This window comes from Dendrobium catenatum, unplaced genomic scaffold (assembly GCF_001605985.2).
Source record: "Dendrobium catenatum unplaced genomic scaffold, ASM160598v2 fragScaff_scaffold_1220, whole genome shotgun sequence".
Classification (NCBI taxonomy): Eukaryota; Viridiplantae; Streptophyta; class Magnoliopsida; order Asparagales; family Orchidaceae; genus Dendrobium; species Dendrobium catenatum.
In genome coordinates this window covers 589,255-614,047 of record NW_021319682.1, presented here as the reverse complement: position 1 = coordinate 614,047, position 24,793 = coordinate 589,255, and the positions used below count along the sequence as shown (strand labels likewise).

The window sequence follows — 24,793 nt, the reverse complement described above, 5'->3', positions numbered from 1 at the left end:
TTTATGTTATTAATTATTATTGTTATTTAATTTATTAAATTAGTTATTACTTAATAAAAAGTAATTAAATTAATGATAATATTATAATTCAATTTTTTAATTATATTTATTATTATAATAATAATCAATTTAATTAAAATGGATATTAGATTAATTTATAATTATTCTAAGTTAATTATTATTATTATTATTTATTATTAACTATAAGTTAATAAAATTATTATGAATTAATGTACTTTAATTTAGATTTATTATTATCACTTATAATTAAATATGATTAATTATTTTAATTATATTTTAATTATTGTTAATTATAATTAATTAATTAATAATAATAAAATAATCCCTCTATTACTTCGACATGCGTGTCGGGCCGGCAAACCATCTATGTACGCCTTTATTGAGCATGGTAGGAGGGAACCCTGGTGTGACACCTACGATGAGATAAGCGAGCAACCCCTCGGCCCCTAAAAACTTATCCTCGGTGTGTTCGACGAGCCGGCAAACCTCCTATGCACATCTTTATTGAGCGTGGTAGGTGGTAACTCGGTGCGATGCATACGACGAGGCAAGGTAAGCTTGGTGCATGCTTTTCTTAGTGTGACTAGAACAAGTCTTAAGTAGCCGTATGCGGCTCTGTTCGTACAGGGAAACAACTGCTCTTTTCTTGTAACAGGTACCATCAAAGACCCCATCTACGTCTTTATTGCACGTGGTGGGAAAAAAGATCACTACCGCGGTGTCTTCGAAAGAGGGCACCTACCATGCAAGCCTTCATTACGCGTGGTGGGAAAGGCCCAATTTTTCGTAGTTTTCCCCTAAACGGGGCAGACGCCGGGAGGCTGCCGAAATTTCGGGTGAAAATATACTCTACTCTGACCTATTTTAAACTCAAATAACAAGGACCTAGACTAAAATGAGCATGAACTGAATGGGCCTAAATGAACTCAAACTCGAACCCAAATAAAATGGAAATTGAATATAAAGCTTGAACTTAAACTTGCTTTTGATTTGGAAATCAAATGATATGAACAAAGATTTGAATATTTGGGCAAAATGAAAGAACTTGAGTTAGACTTCAAAAGACTCTGAACTCGTACTTGAACCCAAGGAGTTTGAGCTTGACACTAGATGAACTAGATTTAGGCCTAAATGAATACAAAAGAGCTCAAATGAACTTGGTTTTGCTTATAATCAAAAGAAAAGATTTATGTGGAACCATTATGCACGCTGCAAACAACATGTGGAGGCAAGGGGTCCACAATTATAACCAGTCTACGATCAGTGTAATAAAGTCACAAATAGAGGCACAAGAATCCTCCAAGGAGTATTACAAGCCATATGCAAGATGACCCATTTCCTATTGAAAGTGAAAATCAAGTTATCACCAACAAAGAGAAAGGAGGAAATGTAACTCGATTGCAACTAAACACTTGGACATGCAAGTCATACATGAATAATAGGGATAGATGTATGGCACCTACATCTATCTTAGCAAGCAACAATGTACTGAACAAAATATTCTTAAATGATATCAAGAATTATGCAATTAGATGTTCATGAAAGACAAGAGCAAATGCTAATATAATCTCCAATACAAACAAGTTCTTGTTGATTGAGATGGTAATACTGGAGACCAATAATGGAGGATCCGTCCACACAAACAGGTGAAAACAGTCACACCCACCTAAGATTGGTGAAAGGTGGATATGATACCGGGTCAAATGGCTCTCCTACAAACATTTCTAAGAAATCGTAGTGAATACAGTGGTCCCCCGCAAATGTACACATGCTACTTATGGATAACAACAATGGGTATATCATAGGCACAACAAACCACTGTGGACACAAGTACATATATCACCTACGATAATTATGATTAAAGATCTTCAAGTACGTCGGGTACAAGAGAAACTTGATGTACGAAAAAGGACACCTCCTGAAGGAATGGAAGAGATGCTTGAGCAAATTCAAACTAAACTTCTTGGTGTTCCAAAATCTTTTCCTGGTCCTATACTTAAGAAGAAAAAAATTCTGGCATCCATAAATATAAAAAATAATAGTACCACTACACTGAAGATCTTAGGAGTCCCTTTCGAGGAAGTGGCCACGGATTTCAAGAAAGACCTCACAAGTGAATGAGAAAGGGGGATTCAACATTAAGACCTTCCCGCCATCGGATCCACAACATTCATATTAGCGGATAAAAGGCGTGTATAAGCTCTCAAATGAAACGTTGTGTGCACTCAAATGATAATTACTTGCATAACTAAAATATTTTAAAATACCCCCGCATGTGCACCGTAGATTGTATACATATAGGTTCACTAAAGGGGTAAATACAATCATAACTTGCATGGGCCCTAGTGAGCGTGTTATTGGTATACACGTTACATTTAGGGATTATGCGCGGGTTAATAAGTGCATTCAAATTCAAACCCGATCTTTTATATAGATCAATAGGAATCGATAAGGTTATAACCAACAAATAAGTATATGGTCACGAAGACCGGTATATTTATTTTATTGCATTCATATTAGGCCGTCAAGGCCTATAATCAAAAGAATTCACTAACAATGGCACAAAGCCTATGAAACTTGATCCTCCTAAGCAGGTAAATATGAGTTGAATGGAATCAAACCATCGGATAAATATGTGGTCATGAAAATTTGCTGGAGTATTTATTTTTTTTACATTCATATTAGGCCTTCAAAGTCTTTAACAAAGAAAATTCACAAATAGAGGCATTAAGCCTATGAAACTCGATCCTCTGACGATAACCAGACAGAGTCGATAAGGTTCAAAGTACAAATGAAAATGCCCCCAAACACTTCAATGATGGCCATGTGAATGCAGATCTCAATCGCAGGGGTTCATAAATATTTTCAAATGCTATCCCAAATACCCACAAAAATCTCAAAATCTCAAAATATTTAAATTTAAATAAATCCATTAAAAATACTTAAAGCAAAATATATCTACCCTCTACAACAGTTTCTCACGTAGACAAATTAAAAACTACTTCAACTCACAAAGAGCTAAATGCCTAGTCAAAAATATCACTAGGATCCATTCTCAAACAATCTCCTACCAAAGACGTGGTATGTGTCCTCTAATCGATGGTTTTGCCGCCAAATGGCACTGCATGATAAATGGTTATAACCCGGGGCCCTCTGAACTGAGTGATTTTGCCACCAAATGGCACCAAAAAATACTTATGATAGTCAGAGTCAATACGTTCCTTAATGGCATCAAATCCTTGAGATAGAAATTAATAGGATATGATCAATAGGGCACAAAGCCCTTTGTTAACTAAGGTGGATTCAAATTTGTTCCGTTAGGCAAATATTCACCCCAGGTCTACAAGGTCTCCTTGGACGAAGCAACCCATGGCTGCCTCAAAGTTAAAACAAAAGCCCCTAAGAACAACAAACACAAGGTTTTCCAGGAGAAATAAAACGTGATGTATGAAGAAAGCAGAGAAGCCTATAAAGGCCGCCGGAGGGTGTTGGCGGAGGGCCAATCTTGATAGGCTTTGCTTCGGCGAGCATGCTATTGATGAAGGTGGTGCCGGCAACCCCTGCGATGAAAAGCCCAAGTATGGCGCGACGCCCACTCTGAGGTTCTCCCTCGGCCACAACCGGCAACCCGCAAACTCGTCAGACCCTTAAGCCTGCTTCCTCCATTGTGCTAGAGGCTTCCTTCCAGAATTTCTGCAAGGAGCCACACTGAGATTGGTGGATTCGGCATCGGCATGGGTGAATTTGGCATCGGGATGGTGGATTTGGCGTCGAGATGGTGGCTTCGGCATTAGGGCTGATTCAACGAGGATGATCGTGGAATGAAGATATGAAGTCGCGGTTAGGACAATGGAGATCGATAATATGACAGATTTATGAGTAGCATTTTGTCTTAGTCTTTTAGCAGCGGTTTAAACCGTTGCTCTAAAAAATTATAAAAACTTCAGGTTTAAAATAGAGATTTTAGTAGCGGTAAAAATTGCTGTCTATTTCTATCTATAGTAATTGTTAAGCCACACAGGCTTTCGACTCATCTACTCCAAGCTCCAGGCTTTCGGCTGTACACGTAATATTAAACTGCAAACTTATCGAGTCGGGAAGACTTTGGTCCAATGATAACTAGCCATGCAAACCAGCCATTGAACCGGATCAACCATCCGGAGTACCTTGATACCATGAAAGAGTTTGGTAAAGACAAAATGGAGACAGTTGGAAAACTATACTTGTGAAGCTTCATTCATTTTTGATACTGTTTACAGGGTATATATAGAGTTTAAGAGGAGACATTCTATTACAGAAGACAGAGCTTTAGCAGAATTATAATTATGTGAGTAAGTGGTGAAATGCTCCGTGAGCTGCAGCAAGCCAGACATTTCCAGTGGGTGCAGCCGAAAGCCTGGAGCTTGGAGTGGATGAGCCGAAAGCATGTGTGGCTTAACAGTAACAGTTTTAAAATCGATGCTATAAAATGCTGTGAAAATATCAACTTATTAGTAGTGTAATGGAGATAACTCTTAGCTAGCTAGACACTACAACGAGCATGACAAAGATGAGGAATATTTATACTCTGATTCACACCAACACTAAGAGAAACACTAAGAGAAATCTAACTTTCGCACTAATGAGTTTTTAACTATCATAGGTTCAAAGTTACTTTGATATAATATTTTTAGTTTAACACTTAGTTTATAGCTTTTATTAGCATGCCCTTAAATGTTCGCATGTAAGATAAATTTGGTAATTTACAGACACAGATCACACTCGTTGTTGTTTTTATTTTCACCCGGGATGACGGAACCATGGGATCTTGATCGGGTCCATCATCCATTCCCCCACCATCTACTTTAAGTGCAAGATGGTGAAATTTTTATTTTAAATATCAAATCTTCCAACCCTTTAAACTTCCAATTCTAAAACTCATTGGTGCTACTATATGCCAGATACCACGTACTTTTATATATCTCATTGACGACTGGCCTTAATTAAAAGTTCTCTCTCATTATCAGGAGGGATAATTAACTATAGGGGCTTACGCCTATAAGAAACCAGAACTCAGATCGTAAAGTCTTCAAAAAATGAGGGCAAAATCTTTAGGTAGTGTCTTATCTACAAATCCATCTACCTTCCAAAATTTACCCCGGAACTTAAATTCGTTAAAACTCACTCGCTAAAAAGAAAAAAAAACAAATAATTCGGTGGGGAGGCCGAGGCCCAATTTTCGGAGCCCACAGAGTTGTCACTCTTTACCCGTTGGCACAATAAGCATCTTCTTATAATTCTCAATCAATATCACGTTAATTAGTAGAGGATAACACCCAACCATAGTAATCAAAAGAAATTGTACATGTCAATATGTCTCCGGTCAACGTCATTGAATAACTAGTCTTTACTTGCTTTTTCCCACACATATTATGATCACAATACTATAATAGTAATAACGTCCAACTGTTACTCAATCACATTTACACATTTTTCTAAAGTAACCAAATTTTTAGGGATTGTATATAATAATATTCTGAAGCTTTAATTGAACTAAAACATTATTTTAAGATGTCAAAATAAATTTCTAAATAGATAAAAAATGCTAGTTTTTTTAAAATAATACAACAAAAATCTCAAATAAATACTTAAAATATTCACAATCTCGATCTCGATGACATAGAAAAAATTATGCAGTGAATATTTTACTAAAATAAAACTATTCTTATTTTCAATAACAAAAATATAAATTTGATCGAAAAAATACTAAAAAAGTAAAATTTATTAGTTAAGAGTTTGTTGATGATTTTTTATATGATGTTAGGAAGGGGGATTGGATAATAGTTGGTGATGCTCCTAGTATAGGTTGATTTAGAAAATAAAGTAATAGTTATGGCCTTGATATGTTTGGGAAGTTTCTTTTTTTATAAGAATAATTTAACAGTTGCACATATATCCTCACAAATGACATCCATATGAAGTTGTGAGTTGACTAATAATATTGGTATTTCATTGAGTCTTAATTTTGGTGAATAAGAATTTTAAGTCATCCTCACATCGTGTACCCATTTTGCTTTATCTTGTTGTGATATTCAACAAAATGCATGAAGAATATAATGTCATGTAATTTATTCAGGACCTACCTCTTGCCATTCATATTTTAAATGATTGGCATAGTCCCACACATGCAACTTTAAATTTTTATTTTGTGAATTTTCATTTTAAGGGACAGAGAAAATTTGGCCTACATGTGAAGTTGTGCCTTCCAAATCAAGACAATAGTAGAGAGAGAGAGAGAGAGAGAGAGAGAGACCATAATTCTTCAATTGGAATTTATGATTGAGGGTTTAGAATGAGGGAGATGTTAGCCATAATAAGATAGATTTAATTGGGCTGAACACAATGAAGTAGCACTATTAATAGTTGTATAGGAATCTTAATGTGATAAAATCATTATAATTACTAAAAAAATAAGCTTTCGTAGCACTTTTTATGACCTAATGTAGCGGTTTAAAAACCTAATAATTTATTTGTAGTGGTTTAAAAACTGCTACAAATCCGATATTTTTGCGTTTGCTGCAATGGCTTTAGCAGCGGTTTCATGAGTGCTGATATATGAAGGCTATAGAAGCGTTTTTAGCAGGTGTTAAAACCACTGCTAAAGGGTAGCACAAATTAGAAAATATATATATAATGCAAAAAAACTACTACATTAAAAGTAGTTTTCTTTGCCTTATCATTTCATTCTTCCATTCAACAAAAGAACAAATTAAAAAGAAACAAAATGAAACAATAAAAACTAGTAGTTATGATGAAAATGCAAAAACAAAAGTAACCTCAAAGTTAAAACAAAAGCCCCTAAGAACAACAAACACAAGGTATTCCAAAAGAAATAAAACGTGATGTATGAAGAAAGCAGAGAAGCCTACAAAGGCCGCCGGAGGGTGTTGGCGGAGGGCCAATCTTGATAGGCTTTGCTTCGGCGAGCATGCTTTTGATGAAGGTGATGCCGGCAACCCCTGCGGTGAAAATCCCATGCATGGCGCGACGCCCACTGTGAGGTTCTCCCTCGGCCACAACCGGCAACCCGCAAACTCGTCAGACCCTTAAGCCTGCTTCCTCCATTGTGCTAGAGGCTTCCTTCCAGAATTTCTGCAAGGAGCCGCACTGAGATTGGTGGATTCGGCATCTGCATGGGTGAATTTGGCATCGGGATGGTGGATTTGGCATCGAGATGGTGGCTTCGGCATTAGGGCTGGTTCAACGAGGATGATCGTGGAATGAAGATATGAAGTCGCGGTTAGGACAATGGAGATCAATAATATGACAAATTTATGAGTAGCATTTTGTCTTAGGCTTTTAACATCGGTTTAAACCGTTGCTCTAAAAATTATAAAAACTTCAGGTTTAAAATAGAGATTTTAATAGAGATAAAAATTGTTGTCTATTTCTATCTATAGTAACTGTTAAGCCACACAGGCTTTCGACTCATCCACTCCAAGCTCCAGGCTTTCGGCTGTACACGCAATATTGAACTGCAAACTTATCGGGCCGGGAAGACTTTGGTCCAATGATAACTAGCCATGCAAACCAGCCATTGAACCAGATCAACCATCCGGAGTACCTTGATACCATGAAAGAGTTTGGTAAAGACAAAATGGAGACAGTTGGAAAACTGTAGTTGTGAAGCTTCATTCATTTTTGATACTGTTTACAGGGTATATATAAAGTTTAAGAGGAGACATTCTATTATGGAAGACAGAGCTTTAGCAGAATTATAATTATATGAGTAAGTGGTGAAATGCTCCGTGAGCTGCAGCAAGCCAGACATTTCCAGTGGGTGCAGCCGAAAGCCTGGAGCTTGGAGTGGATGAGCCAAAAGCCTGTGTGGCTTAACACCACCCCTCAAACGAAGTATCCAGTTTCTGGATTGTGAGTTTGGTGCAAAGTTCACCGAATTGTTTCGGAGGGAGTGCCTTGGTTAGCAAATCTGTTGGCTGGTCTTGAGAGGAGATGTGATGAACTGTAATTTCTTTGGCGCCGATGAGATCTCTGAGGAAATGATAATCTATTTTGATGTGCTTGGTGCGAGCGTGGAAGACCGGGTTGTTTGCAAGTGCCATGGCTGAAATGTTGTCACAATGAAGAGGTCTTGGTGAATGCTGGGGAGTGTGTAAATCTGCTAGCAGACAGCGTAACCAGACAATGTCCATGGCAGCTGACGCTAAAGCGCGGTATTCGGCTTAGGTAGATGACTTGGCGACAATTGGTTGCTTTTTGACGCTCCAAGAGATGAGGGTGTTGCCGAGATATGAGCAGTGGCCGGAGGTGGACCTGCGATCGGAGGGGTCCGAGTCCCAGTCGGCGTCCGAGTAGGAGCATAGAGTCAGGTCGCCGGTGGTAACGGGTTGGCCAAAGTCGAGGGTGCCCTTTATATAGCGGAGGAGACGTTTTAGTTTTTGAAAGTGAATATTGAGTGGTTGATGCATAGCTTGAGAGAGGAGATTGGTGGTGAAGGCAATGTCCGGCCTGGTTATAGTGAGATACTATAGGGAAACAAGAATTGCTCGGAAAAGCTTAGGGTCGGAGACAGGTAGAGAGCTGTCAGTTGCTAGTTTCGTGTGAACAGAGAGAGGTGTAAGGGCTGGTTTACACATTTCCATGCCAGCCGATTATAGTATGGAGGTGGCATATTGGGTTTGATCAAGAAAGTAGGACTGCTCTATTTTTGTTACTTGAATCCCCAAGAAGAGGGAAACAGGACCGAGAGTTTTGAGATGGATTGTTGCTTAAGGTTGGAGAGAAGAGAGGAGATATGAGTGGGGTTGTTTCCGGTGATGAGGATGTCATCGACATAGAGAATGAGATATGTATGTGTGCTTTGAGTATGATAAAGAAAGAGAGATGGATCAGATTGACTTATAGAAAATTGTTGGGTGGTAAGGAACGAAGAGAAGGTTTGGTACCATTGACGAGGAGCTTGACGCAAGCCGTAGATGGCTTTATGTAGTTTGCAAACGTGATTGGGATGAGAGGAATCTATGAAACCGGGGGGTTGCTTCATGAACACGGTTTCGTGAAAGCATCCGTGGAGAAAGACATTTGAGATGTCACATTGTGTAATGGACCAATGATGATGAAGAGCAATGGTTAGGAGGAGCCTGATTGTCGGCATTTTGGCCACAGGACTGAAGGTTTCGTGGAAGTTGATGCCAAATTGTTGAGAGTAACCTTGGGCCACTAGCCGAGCTTTATAACGATCGATGGTGCCATCAAGTTTGAATTTTAGATGATATGTCCATTTACAGCCTAAAATAGGTTGGTTTGGTGGTGGAGATATGAGATCCCAGGTGCCTTGATTTTGTAAGGCATAAAATTCTGAGGACATGGCTGCTCTCCACTTGGGGTCTTTATTGGCTCGAGTGAAGGTAGAGGGAGTGCTAGTGTGTGTTTGGGTGGCCGAGAGAGTGAATATTTGTTTTGGTTTCAGATTTCCGGTCTTAAATCTGGTAAGCATGGGGTGAGGGGTTGGGTTAGGAAGTGATTCTATCGGTGGTGTGGGTAAGTGGTCTGAGTGATGGGAGGACTTGTTTAAGGAGGAATGGATTGGAGATGTATGTGAAGGAAATGTATGGCCTGGGTTGTTGGTTGATTGATCGGTGGGTGAAGGTTAAGTTTGTATGGATGTGGGAGTGAGGAGTAGAGGTGATACAGATGCAGGGGTGGAGGTGGTGAGTTATTTGGGTGAGATGTTGGCGTAGGGGAATTGATCTTCATAGAAGGTTACATGGAGGGAGGTGATAATTGTTTTGGTAGATGGGTTGTAACAGCGATATCCGTTTGAGTTGTTAGAGTAACCCAGGAAGGTACATGGAGCTGAGCGTGGTGAGAGTTTGTTGCTTGACAGTGGTTTAAGCCAAGGAAAACAGAGGAAGCCGAATATTTTGAGGTGATGGTAGTTTGGCTATTTTGTTGTTAGTAGTTGATATGGGGATTTGAGAGAGGTATTTTTGGAAGACGATTGATTAGGAAGATGGACATGAGGAGGGCGTCGGTCCAGAAGGTGAGAGGGAGACTGGCTTCATGTAGTATAGCTCGGGTCGTTTCCAGAATGTGTCGATGTTTACGTTCAGAGACACCATTTTGTTCAAGAGTGTACGGGCATGTTAATTGGTGAATGATGCCTTCGGCGGCGAGAAGATTTTTGAATGGTCCTGAAGTGTATTCGCCGCCATTGTCCGATCGAAAGTACTTAATGTTAGTGTTGAATTGATTTTTTAGCATTTGGAGAAAGTGAGCAAATGTGTGATACGTCTCTGATTTGGAGTGCATAAGATAGAGCCAGGATAATTTAGAGTAGTCGTCGATAAAGAGGACATAATATTTAAAGCCATTAGAAGATAAAATGGGAGAGGGCCCCCATACATTTCTATATATTAGTGAAAAAGGTGCTGTTACAGATTTTTGAAGAGGCTTGAAGGGTAGTTTGTGGCTCTTGGCCACATTACAAGAAATGCAGCAAAATGTTTGCGATAGTGCATTCAAGTTAAGTGATTTCATTACTGATTTAGTTATAGAATTGTGAGAGTGGCCTAAACGAGAATGCCATGGTTTGCTGGAGGCAGTACGAACAATGAGAGCAGTGGTTGTGTTGGCCGAAAGCGGTGGTGGAGCGACGATTGGGTAGAGACCGTGAGAGCTCGGGCCGTTGAGAAGGACTTCACGGGTGGTCAAGTCCTTGATACGGTAGCCATGGGAATCAAGCAAAACAGAGCATTTGTTATTTTTGGTGAGTTGGTGTATAGAGAGTAGATTATGAGAGATATGAGGAACGTGAAGAATTTGTTTGAGGTGGAGCTTACGATGAGGTGTAGGCGTGGGAAGAAGTCCGTCTCCTGTGCTATATATCGGGAGGGTGGACCCGTCGCCAAGAAAATCTTCCAAGTTACAAATCATCAGATGCCACACCAAATACAACAGACTCAAGAAAGGAAAAAGATTACAAACTGACACATACCTAGTCTACCCAATCTTGAGCTGGTTCCAAATTGCAGTCTGATCGTGTGAACCTGAAATGTCAGTAGAAAGCAGTCATAGAGAAAAAGAATGTTTGCTATCATCAAAATCATAAGCCATAGATCCGCAACACAATGTAGAGCAGAATGCCCGGACTTTCCACAGATTTGACAGAAGACGCGTTAATATGGTGTTGATTTTCCTCTTCCCCGATTCATTGGTGGTGTGGAGCGATGCGACTGTGAAGTGTCGCTGTAGCTTCGACCACGACCTCGATACGAGGAGTTGCGACCTCTGGTTGCTCTGTATGCCACGGTTGGCGTGTCCGCCGAAGTTAGCTTGAGGTGCTCTGTCATTAAGTTTATTTCTTCACTGCATAAGAGAGAGTAGAGTTCATTAAGATTAATGGGCTCAGATCTGGTTCGTATGGCTGTTTTGAAGGATTGGTAGGATGATGACAATCCGTTGAGTATGTAGAAGATGATATCTTCTTAATCATTTGCAGAGCCTGCAGCGGAGATATTGTCCACGATCGTTTTGATGTGGTTAAGGTATTGAGACATGGAGAGGTCTTTCATGGAGACATTATACAGCTCGTTTTTGAGTTGGATGACACGGCTGCGATTGGAGGGCTGAATTCACTTTTCAAGTGTAAACCAGATCTCGTGACAGGTTGAGAGATTGAGAATATATGGTAGTATGGGTGCTGTAATGGTGGAGCATAGGGCGGAGGAGAGGTTTTGGTGAAGAAACGACCAGGAGGCATAGAGAGGGTTCGGAATGATGCCTGAGGCGGTGGAGGGGATGTATTCCGGTGGACATTTGGAGGTTCCGGTGAGGTGGTCGTCGAATCGATTGGCTGAGAAGATTTTGAGAGTTTGAAGTCTCCAAATGGGGTAGTTGTCGGAGCTGAGGTGGATGTGAACGATGTTTTTGAGATTAGAGATAAGGAACTTCAGGGCGGGTGGAATGGTGGTCTCGGTGATCATCGGAGTTTGATGCGGGGAGCTGGCTTGAGCATTGTCGGATGTGCTCCCAGAGTCTGCCATAGTGGGATGTTGCCGTGAGGCTATTTGGGCTCTGATACCATGAAAGAGTTTGGTAAAGACAAAATGGAGACAGTTGGAAAACTGTAGTTGTGAAGCTTCATTCATTTTTGATATTGTTTACAGGGTATATATAGAGTTTAAGAGGAGACATTCTGTTACGGAAGACAGAGCTTTAGCGGAATTGTAATTATGTGAGTAAGTGGTGAAATGCTCCGTGAGCTGCAGCAAGCCAGATGTCCCCAATGGGCGCAGCCGAAAGCCTGGAGCTTGGAATGTATGAGCCGAAAGCCTGTGTGGCTTAACAGTAACAGTTTTAAAATCGTTGCTATAAAATGCTGTGAAAATATCAACTTATTAGTAGTGTAATGGAGATAAATCTTAGCTAGCTAGACACTACAACGAGCATGACAAAGATGAGGAATATTAATACTCTGATTCAACAACACTAAGAGAAACACTAAGAGAAATCTAACTTTTGCACTAATGAGTTTTTAACTATCATAGGTTCAAAGTTACTTTGATATAATATTTTTAGTTTAACACTTAGTTTATAGCTTTTATTAGCATGCCCTTAAATGTCCGCATGTAAGATAAATTTGGTAATTTACAGACACAGATCACACTCGTTGTTGTTTTTATTTTCATCCACACAAGAGCTCAATGTTATGGCATTGTCAATGCTGGCGTCTCGGCATACATAGAGCAATTTTGATGACTTCACATTGCACTTGTCCAATCTAATTATTGACTTATACAAGGCTCTCTTACGCACTCTATAACTTAAAACTTCTAATGAAATTAAAATTAACAATCATTAATAGAAACTACCTAGATTGTTATTGACAGATATTATAACTAGTATCAGTATGACCTCATTGCATCCATGGTTGGAATGTTTAAGAGTTGGGAGCTATATGGACACCCATGGTCAGTAGAATGTATTCCCTAGCCTCCTACCGATTGATTTTTACCTTGGTGTGACTCCGATGATAGCAGTAGCATCAGAGCTAGCAGAGGAAGAGGAAGATGAGTAAAGAGAAATGCGTAAGATATTGTGTTTTAATCTTATTTTTATTTCTTGCATTTCTTATTTTTTTACCAAGATATAATTTGGATGTATTAATGAAAATCACAAACCAGAAATTTCATTGCTTTGTAAATTTTAGTAGTTGTCTTTAATTATTTCTATTACAATTTTTTAGTAATACATAGCTTATCACTGCTTAAATTATGAAATTAAACATTCAAAAATGAATAATAATAATAATATAATTAACTAATTAACAGTACATTATTTGGCAATTTTATCAAATAAAGAAATTAAAAATAATAACTAATTATTTAATTTAAAAGAACATTTAGCTTAATTATAAGTCATACATTAAATAAGTAATTTGAAAATTATGCAATCTTTAATGAACCTTAGATATAATAAAAAGTGGAGCAAAAAGTAGGAATTCAAAATTATTAAAAAGTATTTACCAAATTAAATTGTTAAAGTGAAACTAAAAATAAAAAATAAAAAAAAAAACTAAGAATTGGACTATTAAAAATTAGTACCTATAATGTCAAGCCTCGATTAAACAAATAGTAGAGGCAATAAAAAAATATTAAAAATTATTATGTTAGATTCTCCTCTTTTTTCATCAATGACATTCAAACCTTTGTATAGTATATTGTAAATGACTCGCGATGCTTTGCCTCTCCTCCTCCGCTAGGGTTTCGGGGCGGCGTGCCTCTTTTCCCCCTCCGGGCGGGGGGTCCGTTTCTCAGGGAAGTCCTTTTTTCTGGGTTTTCCTTTCATTTTCTGTTGTTTTTGTCGGCATGCATCCGAATAAGTTAAGAGATCCTGGTTTTTTGGGGGGAACCTCTCATTCTAAGTCTTTTCTTCAAGCTCTTGCTAGCTCTTCATCTTCTTTTCTGGATTTGGAGTCTTCTACCTTCCGTGGCCTCCCTGCTTTGTTGGTTTCTGATGAAGAAATAAGGGCTTTGGCGGAACCTTTTAGGTTTTCTCTGGTTGGTTTTTTCCCTACGAAGCGTCCCTCTCTTGAAGCTATCCGAATTTTTTTTTTTAAGTTGAAGTTGATTGGAGAGGTGTCTGTCACAGTTCTTGATTCTACCCATATTTTGATCAAATTGGATAATGACTTAGATTATTGTAGAATTTTTTGCCATCGTTCTTACTTAGTTGTTAACTGTTTTATGAAAATTACGAAATGGTCACCGTCGTTGGATATCGGTGCCGAGTCGCCGATCATTCCAATCTGGATCTCTTTTCCTAAACTTCGTCCACATTTCTTCGCTCCGAGGATACTGTTTGGGCTGGGGGAATTATTCGGCAAACCGCTGAAAATCGACGAAGCTACGTCGGTTGGCTCTCGTCCGTCGAATGCTCGAGTTTTAGTTGAATTAGATGTTACTAAAACTTATCCTAAGCATGTCTGGTTGGGCTCGGAGTCGTTAGGGTATGTCCAAGAGGTGATTCTAGATGAGTTTCCACAATTTTGTGGTGTTTGTAAAAGTCTAGGCCATACTACTGGGAAGTGCAATTCTGTGAATTTAGCCGGTGTTCCTATTGCTGCTGGGAATGTTGAAAATGTTTCTCACTTAGGAGTTGTGAATGGCGATAAAAGCATTAAGGATAATGGGGTTATTGGTCTTGCAGAGGTTTCTGAGGCTGTGGAGGAGGTTGTGCCCCCGGTTGTTCATGCGGGTTGCTCTTCTATTGTTGAAATTCCTCCTGATACTTTGGTTGAAACAGTGGCGTGATTAATGGTAAAGGTGCTATTGTTGCTACGGATGAATTTGTTTTCTCTCCTTATGCATTACCTTTTGTTCCTGAGGTGTTGGATGGGAATGTTCGTCAGGAAATTCTTGTGGATTCTTCGGTTTTGCTGGTGCCGGAGGTAGGTCATGGGGCTGTGAATGTTGAAAATTCTGTTGTTTTGCCTGTTCAGGATGCGGTGAAACCCAATGATAATGTTATGTTGCTTGAGAAGGAGGGTGGTGATGCCGATGGTTTTGTTTCTGTTACTGTGGAGCAGGGTGGGAGTGATGCTGGTGGTGTTAAGTCTTTAAATTGTTTTGTGGAGATTCCTGTGAAACAGGTGGATTCAAAAGAAATGGATGATTGTGTGAGTAAGGATTCGGGCAAGGAGATTAGTTGCGCTCTGTTATTGGTCTCTGGACGCGTTCGATGTCCGGACACAATAATTACTCCTTGCAGGGACCTATTGGTGTTAGTTTCATTTAGGTTTTTTTGGAATATCTTTTTTAATATAAATTTTTATTGAAAGTACAAAACAATAGTAGTAAAAAATTATTCAAATGAATCCTAAATGGGAAGCCTAAACAAGTAGAATTTGATCTCAAGTCTTTTATGAAGATTTTAGTGTTATTTGGGGTAATTTTTTCTGTTTTCTAAAGCAACTTTTTAGCTGTAAAAAAAAAATATATTAAAAATTATTATAAGATACTTACCCAATTCAAAAGACAGAGAAAAACAAAAAGAAAAAAAAAGTTGAAAACAAAAAAAGTTAAATACTGGACTATTAAAAATTGATGCATGAAATGTCTAGCCCCACTTATATACTTCTAAGAAAAATTATTAGAATCAAAATACTTAAATAAAGCTTATAGTATGATTAATGAATTAACTAAATATGTTAATTTCATTTATTCCAAAAATCATTAGCCCTAAGTAAGTCAGTCAAAACTATCATATACACTCTTTGGAGTTTTATTTATAAGGAATATCAATTAAAAATTAAAAATAGGTCATTATGAATTATTTTACTGAAAAATTTTACAAGCTATGTTAGTGTATAAATACTTAAATTATTGATTTTATAATTTCCAAATATCATATTTTTGCAAAAGAAATTTTGATTTTAATTCAATTACGATATCAATTACTTGAGGACAAGTAAAAAAAAAATTAATCTTTCAAAGTTTATAATCCAAATTATACTTATTTTCACAAAAAAAAAAAAAAAAAAGTTATCTTAATTTATCAATTTGTGTAGCAACGAATAAACATATTTTATAATTGAAAGAGTCTCGCGGCGCCATAGATAGAGCACCACAAAACTATGCTTATCCTCAATACTAGAGCACTATAAGGCAACACTACAATGCTATAAGGCGTAGAAGCGCTAAAAAAGGAGTGTCACAGTGCCAGGACCAAGCGCTATAGTGCCAAATCGTCACAGCGCCATGGCGGGTGACAGTTACTGACGACTGAACTAGCGAATTGATATGATGACTAATGAACTAACATGTCAATTCAATAGCGTCGCAACACTACCTAGGTCAGTACAATGGCACTAGCTTAGCTATTTGTAAAAATTATAAATAGAAACCTTATTTCTTAGGGAGCTGTTCTTGTTGAAAAGGGGCTGGCCATTTATTCCTTTGTATAGAACTTCTTGATGATATATATATATATCATAACTTACCTCTTGTACTAGGAAGACCAGTGGAACCATAATTTTTTTATATACAACATTAATCTTTAAAAAAAACTAACGATTTTTAAACACATTTTAATATGATTTATATCAATATCCAAACAAAATTCTTTTTCCAGCAATATTATTTTGATAATGTATAAAATTTGGATGAGGATATATAATCTAAGTATAATTATGATAAATTTTAAAATATTTAAATTCATTTTGAGATGAATATATAATATTAATAATTAATTAACGTTTAAATAATATTAATTTTAAAATAAATTCAAAATTTTTAAAATCCAAGATTATTGAATTTAATTAGATTTTGAAAAGTGAGCCTCTCTGTTTATTCAACCAATTGAAGATGAAATATTTTGGTTGGTTAGATATGATTGAGGCTTCATTTGGGACGCATTTCACACTATTTTCTTCAAGACTTCTTCACCTTTTTTGACGACATTCCTTTTGGTCGACTCAGAAGCCACGAAAGCTTGTTGTCTTTAGTTGGATCAGCAGTAATGACGCCGACACCAACGAAAGGAAGGGAACTTGTTGCAAAAATAACCATTTTTTTCCATTCACATGCTTCTTTCATCAAATCACATCGTGGATAGGACATGTTCCCGGTTTTGTGTTGGGTCGGGTCAACCCGAAAATCCAACGGGTTGGGTCCGGATTGACATTTCTAACCTTTTTATAAAAATGGGTCTAATTCTGGTCGTGTCAAATAATGGCGGGTCAATATCGGATTCGTCTTGAACCCGACCAACAATCCGATTTTGACATCTTTAATGTTATTTAAATGTATACTTAAAGATTTTAATATTTAAAATGTAATATAATCAGGATGTTAAAAGTTTTAATTTATACAGTGGATTTATTGGACTGATTTAATTAAATCTGCCAAATAATTATTCGATTCTAGATTTGATAATCTCATTACTTAGACTTCATTGGGGCGGGTTTTTTTAATGTTTTCTAAAACAATTTTTTAGTTCAAAAAATTTTAGCTTAGAAAAATTAAAAAAAAAAACGGGTTTAAAAATTCCTTATTTCCTTAAACTTTGCTTTGGGAGAAGAATTTATGCCGGGGTGTAATATAAAACAAATCATGGTCGTTCGATTGACGGGATCAACGGTTTAGCTTGGTATAATTTTATAATAATAAAAAATAGTGCAAGTTATATAAACCAATCGTTTGTGAAAAATAAATAAATAAAATTTTAAAAATAAAGAGAATATCAAAATCTATTATTATCGGATATATTATGAAATTTAGTAGAACATTATATTTGAATTTCATAATCAATCATTATAATATTTTAACATAACTCATTTTTAAAATTAAATAAATTTAATATATATCTATACACACACAAAAAAAAAAACAATCTCCCAGTTGATCTCGAGCGAATATAAGCTCAACTCAAAATTAGCTCTAATATATGAGCCATTAGGGTTGGCAACCGCCACCGCTACTGCCACCACTTTACTGACTAGTCAACGAGTCGTCCAAGTAGTCTTCAAAGACCTTTATTCAACAAGGAGCTTCATGAGTGAGTGTTTCTTTGAGTGAGTGTTTCTTTGAAAAGCTTATGATGTTAAGAAGAGATTGCTAAAGTTGTTAAGATTGTAGGAAAGTCTTTGTGTATATAGTTAAAGAGAGAGGGTGATTGAATTGAAAATTGATTTTAATAGTGTTCCTAAATAATAATAATAGCAAAGGAATGTCATTGACCCACTTAATATGACAAGAAAAACCATGTAATTTTTTAGCCAAGTTATAATTAAACCTATAATTAGCCTTTAGATAAACTAGATTCAAATCAATATGATTGTCACTCACAAGTCTCACTTTATCCTTGCACATGTCAAACTAGTGAAAGAAATTACTTTCCCCCAATCACCAAATGCATCAGAGGAAACATTCACAGGAATGTTCTTTATATGACCGAGTGTTGTGATAAAAAGCATCTCTCGACTTAGATATAAAAGTAATCTTCCTATGTCACCGTCAATAGTATCAACGCCCACCATCACTAGCATCGAAGTTCGTCATAATCGGGCATCATCACCAGAAAAGTCGATGCTCATTGTCACCACCAAACCTAAGGCCCACTATCATTATTATTAAGGTAGACACTCCCCTTCCGATCACCAAACCCCCTCTCCTATAAGAGAAAGACCAAATAAACCATCAATCATCTTTTGATGATCATTGTGAGACATCAGGCACCTACAACTATTATAAAAGATATGTCATACAATTCATATATATTATATTGCATTAATGAATTCTCCAATCACAGAAAAAGACACCCTATGTCATATTCAACTTACAATAGTAGAATTGTACTAGGTCCAACGATTTTTTTTCTTCCAGGATTTTCAATATAAGAAAACTTCAATCTTCTTTGTGCATTAGAATTTTCATTCGACACTAATATAATAAAACTCTGATTTTACTGCTATGTCTATTCCATCCCACAACAGTCATCAATAATGTCAAAAGTCCTTTCAGCACAACAATAAATAAACATCAAGACATACTATCCACTAAAAGTTCATAGCCAACCATTAGAATGGTAAAAGACTGACATACTTTTTAGAATAAAACCCATACAATCATGAAGCCTATTTTGGTCAATCCATTATTCTTAAGAACACATTTCATTCTGGTGTAAAATCTTCATGGTGCAATTAAAAAAGTTTACAGGATACGACCTTTCTATTTGTTTAACATAAATACAAGAGGCAAGAAGAAAACCTGTATATCTGCACTGATAGGATAATTGGCTCAATTAATTGTACAATTAACTTCCCTCAAGACCTTGGCAGCATCCTCTGGGAAGACTGGATTGATATAGCAGCCACTTCCAATCTCAAAGCCACCAACAACATTCAATTGGGGAACAATTTGCATGAACCAATGGGCAAAAGGCAAGTGAGAAGGTGGAAGATGGAATGGTGAACTATGTATCATGAAGTTGTATGGAGGATCATTCAGCTGCTTTGACAGTTTTGTAAGTATAAGTTTCAGCAAACCACCAAAATCCATAGCCTGAAAAGGAAATCAAGTGGTGATGAGAATCTTTAAATGAAAACACAGGAAATACAAGATGAAGTTGGATAGAATGTAAGATAACAGACAGGCCAATATAGGATGACTAGTTAATTGAAAGCCCAGCAAACAGAAAATTTAGCTGATCTAAAGTAGGGCTGTATATTGAAAGCCCAACCAACATAAATACAATCAATATGAACCCAGTTTTTTTATCATACTAGTCAAAATTTTAACCCAAACCCAACTATCAGGTTAGTCACCTCAACTAGAAATTAACATGATCACCATTTTGGAGACAACTCAATAAAATAATAAAAAAAAATCAATTTAATATGAGCTTTCCATTGCAAAGAAAATCAAATAATCAAATAATTATTTCTAACTTGACTTGGACCTAACCCAATTTTTTTAATCACTTAAGTTAACACAAACCCAGCCGAACATTCCAAGAGTTGACCCAAAACGAATTTTTGGGAACGAATTTTTATGTCAGTTCCACCCTTAGTCTAAAATTTTTTACACCACAAAAAAAAAAAAATCAACTTTCTTTTTTGTAATGGACCTTCGCTTTGGATATCAAGGCAATACCACTCAACCAAATGGTTGATGGTACGGGTCTCTGTTATAATCGAAAGTTCACAAATAAAGGCTTCAACACTGACATAATGATGATAAAATACGCCAACTAGGATTAGATTCAGGAGTTTGGTTACAAACAAAAGTCGTGAAGTGCTCTGACAAAGACGTGTTGATTAAGAAAACAATATGAATTACCAAAGAAAGCAGTAAAAATTTTCCTCCCGAACTAGTTAATCAAAATTCTCCCCTATGAGTTAGACAGTTAGAGCGTGTTACAGTAAAGGTCTGAGCTATATGATTGCATAGGATCAACCTAAGCTATATGATTTCTTGAGTTAACTCAACAGGGTGGTCTATGAGTAAGGTTTGTGGTGGCTGTTGGTCGGGATCACACCAGGGCTCAAAATGTGAAGTGTTGGTCTTGATTTGGTGGGTCTCTTAGGGTTATTACCTCAAGACTAACTAAGTGGGCATCTGTGCAAGCAATGTAAGCCTCTAGGGTGATCCTGAGAGAGCTAAGTTAGCCTAGGGTAGTTGAATCAAGCTAAGTTAGGTTAAGAATTAGTCTTGGCAAGTCTTAAGTTCAAGGTTTACTAGATCAGCCTGGGACTTCAACAAATTTGAGGGTCCATGACAAAGAAAAAATCTTTTTGGAGCGGCTGCAATTTTTTATAAAGATGATTGTAAAACTTTATAAAATTACTATAGATATTATAAATATTTTCTATTTTGAAAAATTCAAAATGAAGCTTTCTTACAACTACCACACTCTGGCATATCTAATTTTCTAAAAATAGTTTTTCACCACAAAAAATTTCTGAAAAATAACAAGAAAGCAGTATAGTTGCGTGGCTATAGTTTGATAAGCAAAGCAGTGAAGAAGCCGCTTGCATGTGTGCAGCTTTGTGAATTGACAAAAGAAGCAACATCCATTGGTTTCCTATTCAACAACTGATAACTAGCCATCCATAAACCAATTAACAACCTGTTTCTATCCTAATGTGAGCTCCGAAAAGTAATTAATTACTAATCATACTTAACATATTAATTACAATTATAATTAAATAATTACTAAAATAATTAATGATAATTAAAACAAAATTAAATCTTCCCTTTTTCCTCTCTCTGTTTCTCCGGGTTCACTGGGTATGGCCGAAGAAGAGCGCGATACGGGAGAAAGTTACCTACACTACCGCGAGCTCCTGTTCTTGGCTCCGATCAAAATGTCCTGACTTCTGATCCCACATGAATGGAAAGTCGTCAAAGGCGCAAGGTCGGACGTCCACGAAGGAGTCGAAGAAGCGACGTACGGGAGAAAGTTAACTTCACAGCGGCAAGCTCATCGTGTTGCTTCCGATCGAACTGTAGTAACTTCCGATCCTGTCAGGTAGGGGATGGCGTCGGAGAGAAGGGAAGAAGAGCACGAAAGGTAGAAGGTTATCTTCACAGCCGGCGAGCTCCGGTATTGCTTCCGATCGAAATGTCGACTTCCGATCCGGCTGGGAGGAGAAAGACCGAGAGAGGGATGAGCGATTGCGAGAGTCTGAGAGCCCCGACTCTCTCATTCTTCCGCTACTTAACGCGACAAGGGGGTCGTGCAGACGACGTGCGAGGATGCGACTTCGGCGTGCGAGCGACGTGCCGAGGTCGTGGGATGGCAGAACAGGTATGGTATTTATTTTAATTTCTTCTCTTTTTTTTTTTCCTTTTGGCAGTGATATGGAGGTCAACACCTAACTGTACTCGTTCCCATATGACTTGATCTTAGCCATTGGCTTAAATCCAATGACCATGATTTCATCACTGACATCGAACTATGGTATTCCATGAAAAACTTTTTCCCAAACAATTTTTGTAGTTTTAGATTAAACCCTATTTATGTTGGTTCAATATGCAATGCTAAGTGACCCCAGAAATTTACTATAGTAAGGTCGAAGTTGGCAATATATTTTAAAGTTGCAAGGTTAATCCTTATCGGATTTGGATCAAAAAGGTTTTCTGGATGCCTGAGGAGTTAAAATGATAGCTAGATACAAGCGAGGCGTTCGAAAGGATTTGTATAGGCACTGGTATCGCTCGAGAACTCACCAGGGCTTGTCTTGTGGTCAGGAGATTATTACAAATAACACGATGTTTGTCTCAGGTTGTTAGACCGTTGGGATTCAATAGTAAACCAGTAACCATATCCTACCATATGTGTCCATAGAAATGAGTTTATAAATTCTCATTTGTTCAATAATGTTATTTGTATGTAAGAAGGGTTATTGTAAAGTGTGCAATGAATAATGAACCAATTATAACAAGGAAATATTACTTATCACATGACAGTTCGTTTGATATAATGCACTATGGAAGGTGTTCATAGTCATATGTAACCAAAATAGTATAATGGTATTTGTATATGACGGATTGCAGTATAGTTAAGAACCAAATTTAAGAGAACTCACAATTAAAGATAACTCACATGATAGCATTTCATTTTAACATAATGCACTAGGAAATGTGCAATAAAAAGTGTAATATATTTTAGCTAGATTCCCTGGTTCAAGAGACAAATTTATTGAACGAAATCACTAAAGATTCAGGATAGTATTCACACTAAGATATTTATTACAGTCTACTTATGTGTGAAATAGAAAATACAAAAGGGAAACCAAACCATCACAATTTGACTAGTTCCAGTTTCTAAGCTTAGTCAACTTCAAGAACCATTTAACCTCCTATATTCCATAGTTATTCATGAACCAAAATTAATTACCCGTCAAACAACTACATTCTATTCAACTTGCCCTTTCTTGTTGTCAAAGTAGAACCAAATTGGATGCGGTGTTGATTATTTTGCAATTTATTGCATGCTTAAATCGTTTCACATCAAAAATAACCCACGAATTAGCAACATTGGTATGAATTTGACATGTCTTACCTTCTGTTCATTCAAGTCATGGAAATATGAAGCATGCTCTCTTGGAACAATCCAGACCTCAAAAGGGAATGATGCCGCAAAAGGAACAATTGCCAGAAAATAGTTGGACTCGTTAATCAAAATGTCCTCACTTGAAGCCTCACAAAGGCCACATTTTCCGGACTTATCAAAAACCTCCTTCAGGCTATCAAGCCGTGAAGAAACTGTTGGAGGAACCAATGGAAGACCAATAATCTGACTATGTGAATGAGTCATTGATGCTCCAGCAGATGCACCATAGTTTTTGAAAACCTTTAAACTCAAGAAAATAAATCAGCAATCGTCATCCTAAACCTTGGCAAGAAGAAGCAAGTACCAATCCAACGAACACTAAAAATATTGTACCAGCTGTATCACAGAAACAGGTCAAGTATATACTGCAAGACAAAATGCACGACACCTTATTTTTCTTTTTTTTTTTTTTTTTTTTTTTTTTTTGCAAACTTAAATGCAAAAGGGATAGAAAAGAAGCTAAAAGAATTTTTGTTTTCATCAACTCTATCTACATTCGGGCATTCAATGAAAAAAAATTCATAAATATCTTCACAAGATCCATGCTTTTGTAAAGATTAACTTGGCCATGGAGTGTTATATCTTAGGAGCAAGAAATGTTGAGAAATTTGCAAGATGGACAAAATCTCTGCTGTAAGGGAAGCTTCATATATATATATAGACAGAGCAAGAGCATCAAAATCATCAATTGATGCAACTCTCTTTCTCTCATAATTTTGTTTTTCTTCAATTTTCTCTCTGTGACCAATTTTGCAAAAAGTATAAAATTATTTTTGTTTTCTTCAACTCTATCTACATTTATGCATTCGATTAACAAAAATTTCATAAATGTCTTCATAAGGTCCATGCTTTTGTAAAGATCAACTCGTCCATGGAGTGATATATCCTGGAGCAAGACATGTCGAGAAACTTGCATGATGGACAAAATCTCTGCCGTAAGGGAAACTTCATATTTTTAAGTGTCTCACTGCAACAGGTTTATCCTTCAAAGCTTAACTCTTTTTTTTTTACTGTTACTTGCATGATTGTTATTCGTTTTAAGTTGAATTTCAAAATCACCATAACTGGATTTCGTTTTAACAGTATTTTCATAAACCGACCTCGTTCAAAAATGCAAAATTCACATTTTTCGTGAATTCGGTATATCATATAACTCACCTGCACATACTCCAGCAGCCCATTCCTCGCCAGCTGGCAAACGCGCTCCTTGTACGCTAGCACCACCTCGCCAACCTCCGCCTGAGAAAGGTCCGGTAAATGAATTCCGTGAACAGGCGTCTCGATCACCACGTCATGGAAGCCAAACCCGGTCACAACGCCTTCGCAGCACGACGACGGCTCGAGGTCGCGGCGGACTGCAGGGTAGAGGTTTTCGATGACGCGGATCTTCCAGTCGTCGGTGTCACGCGGAATGCGAAAAATCTCTGGAGCGCAGTCGTGCTCGCGGCCGAGGCAGAAGGGACAGGACAGATGCTTAGGGTTAGGGTTTGGAGATTTGGTGGGGGAGTGGGATTTGAAATCGGATGGGCGGCGAGATCTCGCCGGTGAGAAGATGACCAAGCGATTGAAAACGGCGTCTTTTCGGATCTCTGGCTGTCGAGTTGAAGCCGAGGAAGCCGAGGAGGCTGTCATTTTACGGTGGGAATGGTGACTT

At 37.4% G+C, this 24,793-nt stretch overlaps 1 protein-coding gene across 1 annotated transcript; it reads right to left on the bottom strand.

The window, feature by feature from the left end:
• Positions 1–19,051: 19,051 nt before the first annotated feature.
• LOC110101130 (ADP-glucose phosphorylase) lies at positions 19,052–24,793 on the bottom strand. The gene is made up of 3 exons (XM_020828921.2): positions 24,298–24,793; positions 23,089–23,379; positions 19,052–19,583 (listed from the first exon to the last, which is right to left on the bottom strand). Exons 1-3 carry the CDS (start codon positions 24,769–24,771, stop codon positions 19,320–19,322), a joined length of 1,029 nt encoding a protein of 342 aa, XP_020684580.1. The 5' UTR covers positions 24,772–24,793; the 3' UTR covers positions 19,052–19,319.